The sequence below is a fragment of the Oryzias latipes genome, chromosome 9 (genome assembly GCF_053564925.1).
Source record: "Oryzias latipes strain Hd-rR chromosome 9, Olatipes_Hd-rR_3.1".
Lineage (NCBI taxonomy): Eukaryota > Metazoa > Chordata > Actinopteri > Beloniformes > Adrianichthyidae > Oryzias > Oryzias latipes.
This window is the reverse complement of record NC_136245.1, coordinates 5,548,699-5,567,135: the sequence shown is the minus strand read 5'-3', so window position 1 is coordinate 5,567,135 and position 18,437 is coordinate 5,548,699. Positions and strand designations below refer to the sequence as shown.

Genomic DNA, 18,437 nt, shown 5'->3' with positions numbered 1-18,437 from the left:
ATTTTAAGGATGCAGACACTGTATATCGATAAAAACTGTTTTCATTAAAGAGAACAGGAATAAGTTTGGTCTATCAAGGCTTTTGTAATTAGCTGAAAATTAACCAGTTACAAAACACACTCAGGTGGCAATAAAGCTGACTTTAGAATGGTGCAAGGAAGTTTTCATTCACCATCTAACTGTTAGAAAGATTCACAAAGATTTGATTGTCTAAAATAATCAGTCCAGTGCAGATGGGGGGGGGGGGGCGTCATGGAGCATTTATGTGTGTTTACGCTCCCACAAGTCTAAACTGCAGAGAACAGCTCTGCTTACATAGGAGCTTAAATTTATGAGACAGAGGACAGTTCTGCAAAAGCCTCGTTAAGCTTGTGCGATTATTGACAGAAATGTGATAGTTGAACACATGCTGTTCCATACAAATCGTCATTGCTGACCTCAGTCTAGCATCACTGCTCTTTCCCATAACTTCACTGTGTGACTCATCCGCTTTACTCCTGTCTACCTGTGTACAGTTCCTACTTCCTAAGTTAACATAACAAGAGGACATTTAGCAGAAATATACACTTCAAGAAACTTTTTGCAGCTGAAGTTGGTTCACTTTAAAGATTTACAGCTTTTCACAGCTTTAGCTCATTCACATGCAAACACAGAAACACACAAAAACACACGGTGTGTTGGGGTTTGTGTTTAAATATCTACAGATCTTACTTAGCTACCAAATCCTTTTACGTTCTTGCTTATGCCTCTGTTTTAATTATTTTGAAAAATTCTTCTTACGTCAGTTTTTGCAACTAGAGATCTTAAATATGTAGTATAAAGAACTGCAGCTCCTATAAAACAACATTTTATTTACTTTTTTTTCATCATAATTCAAAGTAAAATGCATTTCTCAATTCAGGCTCAGAATATTAAAATACATTTTGCAATTTAGAATTCAGTATTAAGATTTACAATTCAATAGGACAATTTTAAAAATAAAATATTAAATAAAGACAAAATGAATTGCATTTTAAATTGTCATGGGTTTTTGATGTCAATTCAAATGACACCAAACTGTGCATTTTGCCATTTATTGTACAATATTAAAAAATGGCATTTCAATATATGGTTTGCTTTAAATTCATTTTGAAGTAACTTAAAATCTATTTCATTGCAACTGTTTGTGTCAAAATTCAAAAGAAATTGTAAAACAGCGCCCCTTGTAAAGTGATTTTCTGTGTTGCTTTAAGGCTCAAAGCACTCTACAGTCACAGTTCCTTTCAGCCGTGCACACGCACACATTCACACACTGATGGCGGCTAACACTGGCGTCAAGCCAGAAAACCACCAAGACTATTTAACATATGGTGGGGGGGCAAGGTGGGAACTGAACCTGCAATCTTCTGATCAGAATTTTATCACTCTACCAGCCTAATAAATTAACATTTGCATATTAATTTATAAACAAAATGCAGTTCTACAGCATCAAACTCAACATTCAACTGTATAAAAACCTAAACTATTAATCCGTGAAGAACTAAATGTACTGAACAAAAAAGAATTGTCAAGTGAGATTAATAGTTTTAGATATTGTTTAAGAAAACAACCAATGTAAAGATTTTTAAAATATTAATTTGGATGTCAAGTTTGTCCTTGGAGTTGATGTAAAATGTTTTCCTCTTCTTTTACGTCATAACCAGCTTCATTCTATGGTGGATCTCCTCGAGGGAACCCTCTTTAGCATGGATCTGTTGAAAGTTCACTCCTACATCAACAGTGTGGTTTCTCAGATGAACAGCTTGGAAGAGGTAAGAAGAGACATTTATAAATAATAATAAGGAGAAGAATAAATTACGGGGGATTTTTTTGTTTAGACGTTTGTTTCATAAATTTTCTTATTTCCTTGCAGACAATAAAGAAAAATCTTACACGAGAGAATGAATTTGTGCGAGACAGCATGACAAGCCTGACCAACCAGTTTAAGAGATATGAGAACTACTCCAATATTATGATGAGCATCAAGAAGGAAATCTCCAGCCTCAGCCTGCAGCTCTTGCAGAAGGATTCCTCTCAGAGAGAAGTGCAGGTGAGCAGAAACATGGGAAATGCCTTCAAATAACATGACTGCAACTTTTAAACAAAATGAGCTAATTGGCAGCCAGTGAGTCACATAACCATAGAACACGCATATATTTTCATAAGGAAAGAGCACACTTCCTGTAAATTGCCCTACATCATTTTATGCTGTGGAATACCAACTTTAAAACCTTAACCTTTTTTTTCTCATTCTTGAAACATCCAGTGTCAAACCAGACTGACATTTTTTAAACACTTTTGTAACTTTTTTCCAGTGTTGCCCATCCTCTCCAAATTGTTTCAGATCAATTTATATATTTTTTTAAAACTTTAACTAGTTCTCTTTAAATTTTTAGGAGGATAAACTAGGTGCAAAACATCAAACTTGGTGCAAAATATCAAAATGGTGCAAACCTTGCTTCAGTCTTTTTCTTTCACATCTCTATTCATGAAAGATTTGGTGTCATAGAATTCCATCTGGGTACAAACTGCAATTACTAATTTCTATTCCATGATCAATTTTCAAATGGTTGGCTCTTGCACGAATTGAAAGGGACGCCTTCCATACATCACTACCATATCCGACTCCCTGATTGTTCAAAGTTCGACCTGGTTCAACTTTCAAAATGCGTTCAATGACCTAGTGTTTTGTATGTAGAGCCCCAAAACGGTCGTAGAAACATGCGTAGCTACATTTGAACGCAAGAGATTTAAAAGCAGATGCCCAAAACGCACATATATGTGCATTGCATTGCGGCTGGGTAGCTCGGTTGGTAAGGTAAGAGGCTACCATGCAGGAATCCAGGGTTTGATTCCCGGAGGGGAATGAACAATGGGGGCACTGGGGGCAATTACCACATCAATGGCGAGCAATTAACATCACGCAGTGAGGGTCCTTAGGCAAGACCGTTAACGCTACTGCCTCCCGAGCGCAGCTCAGCTGCAGCTCACCACTCCCCCGGGGATGGGTCAAATGCGGAGAAGAATTTCCCCATTGTGGGATGAATAAAGTTATTTCAAAAGACATCCATACATTTGTGTTTAACGCAGAAAAATGCCCCCTTTTTGTTCTGTTTAATATTTAAAATGGACGACTTCAGAACTAAAACAACACCATTTAGAGAAGTTTGAGCAAAACTGTTATATGCAAACAGCAAAAACAATCCAACTGTATGAAATTAATCACAGTGTTTTGTAACCCTTGTGCTATCCTAGGCACTTTAACATTGGGAATTGGGTCATCTAGACCCACTAGACAGTGCACTGAACCTTTTTTCTTCAATGATTTGTGATCTTCACTGGTGTCCATGGATTACATGAAATCTTTCCACTTTTATCCACCTTTGTCATGGTAGGGAGAACACGTCAATGCAAGGCTGGGGTCATCTAAGATAGCACAGGGGTTAAGTAGGATCTGCTGCCTGTAATTACTCTTCCTGTGGCTCATCTCCAGTGCAAGCCACCATCAAGCCCAATATTTGTCTCACTGTAGCAGACGAAGATAAACAAACATTTCATAACTCCAGAGTACAAGAAAAGTAGAGCAAGGATTTTTTATTCAAAATTGTGGCCTACTAGAAAATGACAGGTTTCCATCAACTAAGCCCTTTTGCCCTGTGGCAGACAAGTACCTGCAAGGATTTTCATTTAACTCCAAAGTATATTTTCCAAAACAAGGTGGTTTTAGATATGCTACATGCTTGATGCCATAACATTTGGAAATGTAAAATTTGAATCTTTAAAGACATTAGGGATACCAAAAAGATTTTTTTCTATACTTCTAAGCACAAAAAAACCCCAAAAAACCCATCCAGCATCAATACAAATGGAAGTACAGTTTATTATGGTATAATGACAGTGTCAAGTCCAACAGGGTGTTATGATGGCATATTGAAAATCACAGCGTTTAGTGTAGGGCGTGAATCTTTGTCTGTAGAGGATGTCTGTTGGAGGTGGTTTGTTTTAATAGTATGAAGCCCATTGAGATGACTATTGCTGTGATATTGGGCTATATACATTAAATGGACTTGTATTGAATTGAATTAATGCACACATGGAGACAGTTGTTTCTTAATGAAAAACCCACAACGATCACTAAAAGCTTAAAAACCTATAAGAGATCTGAGAAATAAAAATGTCTGAAAAAAACAGCCAATGGGAAGTAGACATTGATTTTGAAAAACAAAATCAATATCAGAATAATCAGAATCTTTTTTTTTTTTTATTGTCATCATGCAGTGAACAATGACATTTTTTCCAGCAGCTCTTTTCCAACAATGTTGAAAATACTAATGAAAAAATAATACGTAAGACTGTATAGTAGAATGGGATGAATATTGCACATATGAGGGCTGCGGTTAACCGCGACACCGCGCCCCCTGGTGGTTCATCACCGCGGTGATGAAAAATCCGACACCGTCACAGCTCTACACACAGGTGGTGGCTCCGCTGCCGAACACTGGCGCGAACCTACCACCAGATGCAAGGTGGGGTTTAGTGTCTTGCCCAAGGACACTTCGACACATGGGCGTGCAAGGCGGGAATTGAACATGCCAACTTACGATCAAGGGTCGATCGCCCTACCGCTGCACCACGGCCGCCCACAAGATGTGACATAGAAGCATAGAACAGACAGATCCATGTACATCTTTGCTGGCATCTGGCTAAAAACACTACGGCTGGAGCTCCAATATTGCTCACTGTTTTTGTTGCACCACTAATGTTAGGTTGGGGGTGTGAGGGGCTGTAAGCTAGCAAGAGAGAGTGTAAACAAATGGATGACGGGATGTGGAGGTGGGCTTACTCCATGCTAACGATTCCGCCTACAACTCAGAGGTGAGTTTCTAACAAACTCCTGCCGCTCTGCAGAAACTATGTCCTACAAAAACGAAGTTTTGTGATTTTAGCTAAAAAGCACAATTATTTTTTATTAATTACGAACGCTTAAAAATAGATACAAAGTTGACTTTAGTGGGACATGAATAAAAGACCTGCATCGTCATCTGCAAACTTCCCAGGGGTGATGGGAATGGCTGAACAGACTGAGCACACAGCCCACTCACTGTGGATGATATGCAGCTTCTCATTTTTTATTTCATTATTTCAAGTCTGTTGGGGAGAAAGTCCCTGATCCAGAAACAGTGGTGCAGCCACTCCCAGGTTGTAATGCTTCAGTAGCAGAATTACAGAGTAAAAATGTAAACTGAAGTCGACAAATAGCATCCTGAAGTAGGTGTTAGGCTGCTCCAAGTTGGACCAGGATACATCAAATGCTCATCAGACAGCATCCTCTGGTCACTGGTTTTCAGCAGACCAGCAGCAATGACATTCTTGACTTACTTTAGGAGAATATTGTCAAAGCCCTTTATAATTACCAAGGTTTGACCATCCAGGCAGTAACAACTGCGAGTGGTTTCTCAGGCACATTTCTGGAAGACTTAAGTCAGGGATCCAAAACCTCAAATGGGCTACGGCCACTTCTGCCAGCCTCATGTCACTGAACCAGTACGAAACAAAAAAATGCAAAAGCTAACAGCTTTCTATTTTATTCTAACCACAGACCATCACAAAATAAAAAGGATATTTTTGAATTAAAATATTTTGTTTAACAAACATATGTAGATGTTAAAAAGTTTGAGTGTGACTTTAAGATGAATATCAGTAAGCCTTCACCTGTCCTTGCTTTTATCAAAGTTTAAGAAAGTACACTATTATTGTGCGGTTTGACTTTGTTCGGGGAGGCACTACACTTAGTGTGTTGTAAACATATTTGAGGACAACTGACATGTTTGGACTTAATTTGCTGCAATGTAGTGCAAAGAAAGTATTGAATCTGCTCTTTCTTCCACCAACTTTCTCTTTTACTGCCAGAGGTGGAGGAAAAACTGAATCCCAAAGTGTAAAAAATTCCAACTGGCAGGGAATAGAAGCTAGGCTTGTTTGGTATTTTTAAATGGCACCCAGGCAGAAGACGAGGCAGGGATGGATCCAGAACCTCCACACAGAAGGAGGTGCAGCACTGAGCTGATTCTGAGCAGCTCTGGGCAGGCAGAAAACAACTGGGCAACTGGGAGAAGCAGCAGAGTCTTTCAGGGGTGGTTGGTTCCAGCTTAAGCAAGGGGTCTCCACATAGTCCAGTGAAGGGAGGCTGACCAATGTCTTGACTCGGAAACCTGACAGCAATTTCCATGCCTTTTTCTTCTGACAGTTCCTGCACCCCAGTTCTTTACCTTCTTATAACGCTTTTAAAGAAGCAATGCAAAACCATGGGGTAGGACTTGAAATGCAATGCAGAGAAACAACTTTCCACTGGTGAGCAGAGCAATAAAAGGGCAGGTGAACAGGTTCATGTGATGAAGGCGGTTACTGGGGATGGTTGGGCAGAACCCTGACAGCTACAGCCAAGACAGACCACCAGTCTGTTTCCAGCACAAACCCAGATGCGTCATGCACTGGTCTAGCACTAGTGGTGCAGCCAGGTTTAAAAAACACTTTTGTTATGTCACATTTTATCAGTTTCCAATGCTTAAAAGCATCACAGAGCAATGATAACACTTCAGCTTTTGTCTTACTTACTGTTCGTAGCAGTTATTTGACACTGCTCACCACCATTTTTGCAGATAAACAATATTGTTAAAGAAGCTTTCTTTTCGTTATACAGCTGGGTATGTGGGTATATTGTGTTCAGCGCGTTCTTGACACACATATTTAACCCATGGTTTTCACAGTGGACAACAAGGGAGGGTCTTCTTTTTCTACTGTTTATTAGCTCATGTCCATCACCTACAGTTAGAAACAAATCCCATAAATCTGGCTCCAGGCTTTTTCTTTCACAGTGTCTGAATTCCCACCCCAATCCCTAACTACTGAAAAACTATAAAGTGCGGGGACAATGTAATGCCCTGGATTTTAAAAGCAATTCCGACACCATACTAACTGCTTTTTTTTTAAACGGCGTATATGACTTCATAAATTTTTACAAAGTGAAAATCTCGTGGACATTAGTGTTTTCGATGTTGATTTATGAATCCACTGAGTTCTGAAGATGAAAACGTTGATATTTGATTTAAAAAATAGATTTAAATACTTTTTCTTTGCAAAAACTGTTCAAACACAACAGAATGCCTTGTGATCTCAATTCACCAATCTAGTGAGCATCAATGCACACTGGTTTATCATGGAGACTTCTGGGAAATTTGTAGGGCACTTGATTTTGGAATTGTAGATCCAGACAGGACTACAAAATGGCCAACGCGCTATATAGTGCACTATGTAGTGAGTAGTGAAGCAATTCACTACTCACACATATTTCTCCTCCATGATGAAACAGTTGGCACTTCCATGAAATAAAAGGGATGCCATCCATCACTACCAAATCAAAGTCCCTGCTACATGTGGACCCTGGGGCAGTTATTTGAACTTAGGGAACTGCTATTGAAGTTCGAAAGTGTTTTGATTCCCTTTTACATGCGCACTGTGTTAATATTATAAACATATGGGTGGTGTATAATTAGACATGTCAAGGTTCCTTAATTAACAAATGTTTGAGTTAAGCGTGTATGGGCTTTGGTAAAGACTGGTTGTAGTATAAAGGATTTGAAAGAAATTGTAAATTTTTCCCCTTTTTGTGTAGAGGCTCTGGTCTCATCTTTGCTTCTTTCTTTGAAACTTTGAGAGCATTTATGATGATGGCTACTTATGATGACTCAATAATAATAATAGTTTTCATGGGTCCCATCTATAAACAGTGCAGAACACAATGCAAGCCTGTGGCTCAGGACTAAACAAAGCCTTATTGTAATGTCACTTTCAACTTTGGATCAGGGTGTCCAAGTACAGGCATCAGGAGCCAGCCTCTTGCTGGGTTTCCAGAAATCCTGCTTTAACTGCTGTTGATTACCTGGATCAGGTGTGTTTAGCCAATAAGAAGCTTCAGTGGTTGGAAAACATATGGGACACTGGGTCTCCAGGCCTGGAATTGGACCTCCTTGCTTTAGACGGTGCTCTTTTCATAATCTGTTTCTAATTTCGAAAATACTCTCTATATATTTTTGTGCTGTGTTTTGATTTCCACACATGTATTCTGCAGCTTTCAAGACAACGGTATCCATGAAGCAATTGTTGGATATGGATACTTTTTGGAATGGCGTTCTTGATCATTTGATGCAAAAACAGTAAAAATTTAAATATTTCTTTAAGAAAATACAAAATTGTTTTTTGGGGCTTTTATTTTCTGTTGGCTACTGCTTTTCAAACACGTCAATAAAAAAACTTTCCATTTCTCAAATCTTTATGAGCTAGTCCTACACTTTGGCATGAACACAAACCATGACCTTTAGGTGGCCTGACATGTCTGTTCTCTTTACAGGACACTCGAGATGAGAAAACCAGGGTTTCAGGAAAAATAGCAAACAAAAAGACTGTGGCTGCCAAACCCCCTCCCAAACCACCCAAAGAAAAGGCAGTCAAGCCAAAGAAAGAGGTTGTTAAACCGGAGAAGCCAGTCAAGCCTGACCCTACAGTCAAACCTAAGGTGGTAGGCCACCAACCGGGTGTAGTGAGGGGCATCACATACTACAAGGCCTCTAAAGCCGACAAAGATGAGCACGAAGGAGGTGAGAGCTTTTTTTTATTCTTCTTTATTTACAGTCTGAGTTCTTTCCCAGAGCAGGAGTGTATTATTAGACGGCCTTAACCTTTGAGTCAAGAAAAACGCTGTCCTGGAATGTCTGTTGAATATGACAGATCTGGGTGTAACCGTATGTGGTCATTCAAACTGATCCAAATTAGTTTCTTTCAAAATGTCATCAGAGCCCCCATGTGGATGAGCTGTCTTAAAGAAATGGATTAATTCCAGAAGAACACATTAAGATGCTTCAGAAGGATATGTGGATGTTAACTACAAAGGTTTGTCTGGTTTTGTCTTCACTGCAATAGGGAAGACATTTCAGAATGAGATGCGCTTTAAGGTATTTTGGGGTGTTGCTTTTAGCAAACAGAGTGCATCTGGACTGCCGATGCTGTCGGTGAGCAGGAAATCCAAATCTTTTATTAGAAAAGCTCATGGAATGCTGTCTAAGAGCAGTGCTGCCATGTCCATGACACGCCTCTGCTTCTCTTCATCGGCTCTCACCAATGAAAAAACAGCATTTCCTGACTTCTTCCAATCCTCTTTAGATCTTGAAATGTGAACAGAAGTGCATGCTTTGAGCATTCACGTGATGCTGTCAGATTGCATGTTCTGCCAGGTTTCTCCTCTAGTTGTCATGGAATATTTCTAAAGATGTTCTTTATGTGATCTGTCTGTCACTAAGAACAAAATTCCGGTTCTTTTTCAACCTCCCAGGAAGGTTCATGCACCTTCAGACTTCTGCTCTAATTAGCTAAACTTTTTAACCTTTGTTCAAATCAAAAAAAACTTTATTTCACATCCACAAAACACACGTCAAAAGCACACAGCAGCTTTATTCAACTAAACTAAAAAAAAAAGTCAACAATGGGATGAGAAATGTGGTACAAACAACAGATTTACTGTGAAAACAGTAAAAGTCTTCTTTAAATAAATAGACAAACAACATCACCATCTTTAAAAAGTCATGATTGTCAAAGCCTATAATCCTCTGGTACGTTTCTGTTTTCAACAAAAAATCTTTTGTACAAATGTAAAAGAACTTCAGATTTGAAACTGAAACTCAAAAGGGCAACTATAGAATAGTTTGAAAAAAGTTTAAGGGATGTATTTCCACTAGAGATGCAACAATTCTCTTTCCCCACAATTTGCTTCAAACCTCCATTTCTGCGTTTTGGTTCTGTTTCGCTTAGATATATGACGTATGTCTTACAAAACAATGACCAAAAAAAAAAAGAAAAGAATAAAAGTTTTTTTTCAATTAGATAAAAGCCAATTTAAAAAAGAAAACCTTTTCAGTTGCCTTAAACTAAGCCTGGTGTAATGTAATAAAACAATAAATAATTAATCCTTCTTAAATTTAGCACAAATGTTTGACACTTACATACTGGTATGCAGAAGGGATGCAAAATGGTTTAATGAAGCATACGGTTCGGTATTCAATACAGCGGCTCTCGTTTCCATTGTTGGATATGTGTGTTGGAGGTTGAGGTGAGACTTTAAAAACAGGGATCCTCTGCACTGTTTGCTGATTTCTATTGCAGCCAGTCTGAAGTCAGCAGTCATGGAAGTGAAGCTCTTGGCACATCCATGTTGACTTTGTTTTTCAGTTACATCTAATTTATAAACTTTTCAGAGAATTGTTTCTTTGTACTGTGATCAAGTCCACGTGTTCAAAGTACGCGTGTCAGGAAGAAGCCTTTATGATGCACTGCTTTAATACGCCCAAACATCTGTCTGACAGCAGAGATTCAGAGATTCTTGATTTTTGTCATATGTTTAGCTTTCACTGGCATTGAAAATGTGATTCAGCATGAATCGCAACAGGATGAGTACAGCGATTTTGATACAATCGACATGAAAAACAGAAATCCAGAATAATTACAACCCATTTGCATTTTCTTGTGACAATATTTGTAATTTCTTTGTTCTTTTTTAAAGACCCACAGTGATGAAAATTGTGTTTTTAACATGTTCTTGTGGCATTTTTATCCTGATGGAGGACTTACAGTATTATAAAGAAAATTAAGCTTGAAGTTGCATTTCTTAGTATGTCTTTATTCAAATCGTTGTAAATCAGGAGCAGACAAAAAAAAGCTGTAAAAAGCTTGTAGCAGTGAGCTACAGGGGGTTCAATCGGAGGGCCACAAGCTCCCTGCTCTGCTCCATTCAGATGGATCCACTTGTAGACAAATAGATCCATGTACGTCTTTGTTTTCCTCGTCTGAACCGGCATCTGGCTCAGAACTGGACGGCTGGATAGCTCCAATATTGCTCACTGTTTTTGTTGCCCTGCCAATGTTATGTTGGGGTTGTGAGGGGCTGTAAGCCAGCAGGAGAGAGTGTAAATTGATGGATGATGGGAAATGGGTGAATGCTTACTATGTGCCGAAAGTCCCGTCCACAACTCAGAGATGAATTTCTAATGAACTCCTGCCACTCTGCAGAAACTATGTACTAAAAAATGAATGTTTTTAAGTTTTTAAATAAATGGCTAAAAACGGCTCAATCATTTAAAAAAGAAAAAAAACACTGGGAATGTTTCACGGCAGATCAAAAGACGATTGGATAGGGACTATAAATCCCTTCCTGTGTTTTGTCCTCTGCTTTGCTTGCATTGCTTGTTTATCTTTGTGGCATCAGCCACTAAATGTTTGCTAGTTTTACTCTTCCTCCAGCTATTTTTGCTTTGTGGTACTGCTTTTTTTTTAATAACTGGGTTTAATGGTTTTCTATTATAGTAGATCTTATAGTCATGCACATAACAGATCTAGTCATGCACATAACATCATAATTTTGACTATTTTCATTGAATAATAATATCAAATTAGACAAAAGGCGAAAATTGTCACAACTTTTGAGTTTATGTATTGTTATCCAAATTTTTACCAACGTAATAGAGTTGTGCATGTGATGCTCTGTAACACAAACAGTTCCTGCAACACAGAGATCCATTTATTTGGTATTAAAGGAGGACTGTCCAACAGATGTCTGGTGGGAATGGACCAGCAGTGTCCTCAACAGAACTCAGGAAAGTCTTCAACATGTTAGAGACAGACCTCAAAAAGAAACTAAATATAGTCAGACAAAACAAACAAATCCACTCAAGAGTCAGAGTTTGTTGTGTAGGGGGTGTGCAACATTGGGAATGTATTTGAGACCTTGACTAAACAGTTTGCCCCACTTCAAGGGAGAGTTAAAAGCTCATTTAAACTTGTTTCACTTTCAAAAGAGTAGAAAGTTTGCTTTGCAGAAAAGTTGTGACATGAATAACCATCACTGACAAATCGATCAAAAAGCAGCTCATACAAAGGTTTCTATCCTCTGAGAGCCTTTGGTAATGGTTTGAGTGTGTGAGCATCAAGCCTCTCCTTGACCCTGCATTTGCTCTCCTCCTTCCCAGACCACTCTGCTAAAGCAGTGCAGCACATCACAGAAAAAGAGTCTGAGGACGGAGGGACTGAAATGATCCTGGAAACCATGGAAGCCACTGTGGCTGAACCTGTGAAAACTACACTAACTCCTACCACCACCACCACCTCCACAACAACCACCACCACCGTGAACATGACCACTGCTTCCTCTGCCTCCGCTGAGCCCACAACAATCACCACGCAGAGATCATGGACCCATGAAAAACCGGCTCCGACCATTGTTCTCCTGCTGGACAATTCAAACAACAACAGCCGACCCTCTCTCCACAGGGCTGGTAGGTTTTCAGAGTTTTGTCAAAGGCTGTGAACGCAGTTCAGCAGCAAAACAGTGAGCAGTTTGATTCAAAACTGGTGGAACATGTATTAAAAGTCAGATTATAAATATGTGTTCTGTTGGTGCACAAAGTAAACTGTTCTTCTTGTTACTTCCAGGGAAGATCCTTAATTGTGAAGGGACTCTGGCCTCTGTTGAGCAGCCAGAGAAGCATCACAGTTATGGGCGCAATGAAGGAGCATGGATGAAAGACCCACTGGCAAAGGACTCCAAGATTTATGTCACTAATTATTACTATGGTAACAACCTTGTGGAGTTTCGCAACCTGGACAACTTCAAGCAAGGTGGCTATGTTTTTCTAATGCTCTTTTACAAAAACCGGCTTGATTCGTCTTACACAATCTTGTGTTTATGGTTGGAAGCTACAAAAGTAATACTTAATATGTTCAGAAACATTGTTTCACGAGGTTAATATGTACCAGACATACATTAGGTTGAAATTTTGGATCAGATGTGAGTCAGCATTTATTCAGTTAACTAGTTATTCTATAGTCCCTTAGGTGATTAACTACAGCATCCATCAGTCTGGCCAATGAAACTTCACTGACTTGTATGGCTTTCATTATCAGTATTACAGAGAGTAAAAGCCATTGAAAAATTATATCTTCATGTAGCCAAGTAGTACAAAGAGTAAAGACCATGAAGTCCATGGAAAAACACTATGGCACAACTAAAGTAACGTTTGTATTTTTAATCAAGTTCCGCTTTTCTTTCCATGGACTCATGTCATAAAAATATCTTACATACATTGTTACTCAAGAAAACATCTAATTTACTGCTTTAGCTTCTAAATGTTTTTTTTTTCCCAAATCACTTTTAGTTGACGGCAGCAGTTTTGCTTTCTATAAAAACACCTGTGAAGTCGATTCATGCTGATCATCTAAGGCGTTCAGTAAGATTCATCATCTGTTGGGGGGCTAGAGGTTTCACAGCTTCGGTGGGTGGGAAATCCTACTCCTCTCTCATCCAAATCAACTGAGGAATTAGATTACAGTTTTAGGAGCCAAAATGACCTGTTGCACTTGTTGCACTTGGCTCATTGGTTTTTGCTTGGGCTGTGGGCTTTCACAACATACTTGCAGGCTGAGACTCCCGTAGTGCGTTGTTCTCAGCACTGTGTGCAAATGACAAGGTAGGTTGGGGCCTGCTGTTTGTTGATATGATCTTTAACCTTTTTATTGAAATGAATGACACAGAAGAGGATCATAAATGCAGACCACATTGAGGGTTAGATGTGAATGGGGGTGGTTAAATTCCACATTGTTTTTGTTCCTTTCTGAGCTTCAATTCGAATTCTCATCTCCATCAGACTTTCCCAGGTTGGAGGGTTAGGATAGCATAAAACCTAGAAAATAAAGTGTGTTTGTTCAGGAATGATTTCCTAAGTTAATTCTATCTCTGTTGTGCCAAGCCAATGTCTGGCACTGTAAAAGCAGCATCCAAGTAAGATAAAAAACATGTACAGTACATATCCCATATTATGCAAAGCACAATGTATCCTTTACTCTGAAATAGTTTGAAGAGATCCCTTAAAGGACCTATATCATGCAAAATCAACTTTTTGAGCTTTTACGTGTATTTTCATGATAGTTTCTCACGAAAAACAACCCAAAGCGGTATTTTGATCCACTCATGCATTTCTGTGCATTCTTCCTAAAAACATGAGCTCTGAGCACCAGCCCCTCCCTATCCACAAAAACAAGTGGGTTCTCACATTCATACGTAAATAAGTGAGGAACAGCCCCTTCCAGGAAGAGTCTGTGCTACCAGCTCCGCCCCCAGGCTAGCAAACACAGCCACATTCTCCACGGAGCTAGTGCTTATCGGCAAAAAGTTTTCCTTTTCTATGCACAATATGCACATTCATCTTTGCAACAGTTTGGATGTTGTTTGTTTTTGTGGGCAAAATGCAGACACAATACCGAGGCCGACTCTAGGTTGACCTCATGAAATGGGCGACACCCACAAGGGTGAAAGGCGGTGCCTCAGACATCGAGTCGTCTTTCTTCCAGGTTGAAAAAAGAGCTGCGAAAAGAACTCATATTTTATCAAAATGTGTGTTCTTGAGTGTGGCAAAGGTAATATCATATATTGGGATATAATTTGCTCTGAAAGGCTCAAGAAAAGCTTGATATAGGCCCTTAAATTGAATAAATTGAGTCTACCACAGACTTTTCTAATTTTTCAAACGATAACTTCCTATTCTTATGTGTCATAGGACGCTGGAGTAACCTTTACAAACTGCCTTACAACTGGATTGGCACAGGACATGTGGTTTACAACGGGGCCTTCTACTACAACAGAGCATTCACCAAGAACATTATCAAGTATGATCTAAGGATGCGGTATGTAGCTGCCTGGACACTACTGCACGATGTGGTGTATGAAGATAATACTCCCTGGAAGTGGAGGGGCCACTCTGACATGGATTTCGCAGTGGATGAAAGTGGCTTGTGGGTAATCTACCCCTCCATGGACTACGACTACAACCAACAAGAACTGATCGTCATTAGCAAGCTGGATCCAGGAGATCTGTCCATGAAAAAGGAAACTACCTACAGAACAGGACTCAAGAGGAATTCTTACGGAAACTGTTTCATTATCTGTGGAGTTTTGTATGCTGTTGATGTTTACAACCAGCGAGATGGTGAGGTAAACTATGCCTATGATACCCATACCAACACTGAGGCAGTCCCACGCTTGCCTTTCATCAATGAGTACTCCTTCACCACCCAGATTGACTACAACCCCAAGGAAAAGCTTTTGTATGCCTGGGACAATGGCAATCAACTCACATATCGTGTTAACTTTGTTGATGACTGAGCACAGTTGGTGTGAACTACGGGTAAGATTCTGCCAGTGTGGACCACGAAAAGAAAAATTTAGTAGTTGCTTTACTAAATCATTCGGGACATAGCAGGAAGCATGATACACATTGACCTGCCTTATAACACAAAAGTGTGCTCCTTAAATAACTGACCTCATTATTCAAGCCTTGAATATGGGTATGCAGAATTGAAACTACCAAAATCCAGAGATTTCAAAAATAAAATAGTATAAATAGCATTGAATTGATAACTGACTTGGATAATTACAAAATTTAGTGATGTGTTTTTTTACGATGTCTCTAATTTTCAGTACTTTTTTTGTAAATTTGTTTGAAAAAAGTAAATAATTTACCTTGATTTTTTTTTATTGTTCTTTTCTGTACATTCCATTGCATTTTTTTAACTAACTTGAAAGACTATCAGCTTTATTTTCATAAAAGTAGCAAAAACAAAAGCAGAATTTTTAAATTCTTAAAAAAGTAGTTTTAATAACTAAAAGTGACAGGACATAAAAAAAAGAGGAACCAGTGGGAATAAGTTGATCTTAAAAATCTTAAAAGCAATTTTGGGAAATGCTAAAACTACATCAATTTTTAAATTAAACTAAAAGTAAACTTGTTTTGGTGAGTAAAAAAAAAAGAGTATTTGCAAAAATATTATTACAGAAACAGGTTCATTTTTCTATTTTAATGGGTAAAAAAATAAATCAATTTCAAATTAAAGCAAAATCAAAGAAGTATCAGTAACGTCACATCATATAAATCTAAGTTGTCTAAACACATTTTGTAATTTTGTCTTGGTGAGGCATTTTTACGCATTTATAGAGACATTGCAGTAGCTTTTGAGTTTTGATTATTCTAGCTTCATATCTTGTTTGCATAAACTTAGATGGAACACTGTCATTGGCTTGTGGACTTTATGCTGTTACTAAGCACTTCAATCACAATCATGAATTGCTTAATTCCTGCTTTATACATTTTCTTGTCTTTTTCAAGTAAAGTTGTGTTAGGTTTTGTCTCAAATATAATAAAAGTTACAAAAAAAAACTGAAAAAAATTCATATACGGGCAAACCTTAGGGTTTTTATATACAACTAAAAGGATAAATGACCAAATCCTTTTCTTTTAAGCGTACAGGTAGCTCTATGGTGCTTTTTATCTTTTTTAGGTTTTGTCATAGCCATTAGATAGATTTTAGATCCGTATTTTTAATTTTTGCCTCCTAAAGGATAAAAATGGTTTACAGTATAATAAATTAAAGCTTTTGGCTGGACGCCAACGTGTACACCTTAACCCAAAACGTTCAAATGGTGACCAAAATCCACACCATAACAGGCATTTTTGTACCTTTTAGTCAGAATCATATACAGAATTATGTCATATTTAGGAAAAAACACAGCAAATGCCATCTTTATTTAACATTTTCTTGCTTATGAAGACTTCATTCCCAGTTAAAGTACTGTATTTTTCAAACCAATTTTACACAGGATTATAAGGCATTCCGCCAGAGAATGGTCTACTTTGAAACTTGTGTCATATGTAAGGCGCGCAGAACTAAAAGGCGCATTAAGCGAGACACAGATAAGTGCGTCAGTCTGTCAGACTTAACTAATTGCTTTCACAGAAACTCGACAACTTATTTGTGACACACTACATGTTAGCGACGTTACAGGATTTACAATGAAACCCAACCTTGGCAGCAACACGTAAACAAAACAGACTAATACGGCAAAAACAAATGTTACTCTGATTACAATAACTCCCAACCTTGTTAGTAACACGTTAAAAAAAACAGTCCCACACCGCCACACAAAATTGCTTTGACTTCAGGAAGCACAACCAGAATTACTGTGCTCTGGATTATAATGCACACTGTCATTTTTTGAAAAAAAGTAAGGCTTTTAAGTGCCACTTATAGTGCGGAAAATAGGGTACACACTGAAATGGATACAACAGAAAACCGTATTTGATGATTTGTTGAGAGTTTCCATCAGTTTATTAAAGATTTAGTATAGTAAAACACATGTAACCCATGTTTTTGTTAAATTATTTTTACTTCCAAACTCTAGATCTAAATGTCAGACTATCATGGCTTCAGTTGCTGCTGGAAAATATTGTTCAGCAGACAAACTTAATCTCCTGCTGATGGATAATATTCACCACATATTTATAAAATGTAAACATTCATGTTTCTGTTATTGCAATACAGAATGATCACCATAATCCTCATATAAATAACTTTATCAAGAGTATGGTCAATATTCAAATATTGCAGAGTCTCTAGTAAGTCTCAAGTAAAACTTAGAACTTTCAACCTTTATGACAATATGAAGTAAATTGTAGTACTTTTTCTGCTTTTCTTGCTATGCTTATATCATGTCAGTTGTGCAATCATAGTTTTGGCTGTTTATGTCATAAAACATACCATAGTTCATGAAACCAGCTGTGTGTGTAATGTTACCATTAAATAAAACCATCGTAAAGTCTGTTGTTTCCTTTATAAATGCGTGACATGCAGTAATCTGGCCCCTTCTTCATTCAGGAAAGGATAATAAGCCCCCAAAATTTGAAATGTCTTGTTTTTCTGAAAATACACTGATTACATCAAAGGTAAAAATGTCAGTGTTTTAACATTAAAGATAAGCTTTAAAAAGCGAGTTCCAGTCATCATTCAACCTTTAAAATGTATAATTAAGTGATGAAGAGTTTTTTTTTTGTTTGAACCGGCATGGTGCTCAGTGCACTAATAGGCATGGGTTTGATGAGTGCAGCTCTAATGGTGCGCCCAATCATGAGCTGTGTCATGAAATGCCGTGATGTTGCTGCAATGGCACAATCCTGTTTCCACCAACTATGGTGATGAACACTGACAATTCACATGACCTGTGCTGCTTTGGTTCTGGAAATGTAGGAAGAACACAAAGGCTTGACCTTGTTCACAGCAGCAGGGCTGCCAGCTTTTTACAGACACATACGGTGCTCATTGTGAACCATCAAGGCGTCTAGTGTGAAACATGTTTGTCTCCATGTTATATGACAGACACCACACCACGTCCAAGAACTAATTGGGTTCATGAAAAAAAATGGGCTCCTGTCTTAAACTCTATTTTATCTTTAGGTTTCCATCCAGAAATCCCTGGTTTTCCAAAGGCCTAC

At 38.3% G+C, this 18,437-nt stretch overlaps 1 protein-coding gene across 1 annotated transcript in view; it reads left to right on the top strand.

Annotated features, from left to right (window-relative positions):
• Positions 1-17,767, top strand: part of LOC101155939 (olfactomedin-like protein 2A) — a 39,084-nt gene extending 21,317 nt beyond the window's left edge. Inside the window, exons 3-8 of the mRNA XM_004072908.5 lie at positions 1,683-1,790; positions 1,892-2,068; positions 8,426-8,672; positions 12,090-12,395; positions 12,553-12,738; positions 14,673-17,767. Of these exons, the coding sequence (XP_004072956.1) occupies positions 1,683-1,790; positions 1,892-2,068; positions 8,426-8,672; positions 12,090-12,395; positions 12,553-12,738; positions 14,673-15,277 (1,629 nt within the window). The 3' untranslated portion in view covers positions 15,278-17,767. The remainder of the gene's footprint in view (positions 1-1,682; positions 1,791-1,891; positions 2,069-8,425; positions 8,673-12,089; positions 12,396-12,552; positions 12,739-14,672) is intronic.
• Positions 17,768-18,437: the final 670 nt, after the last annotated feature.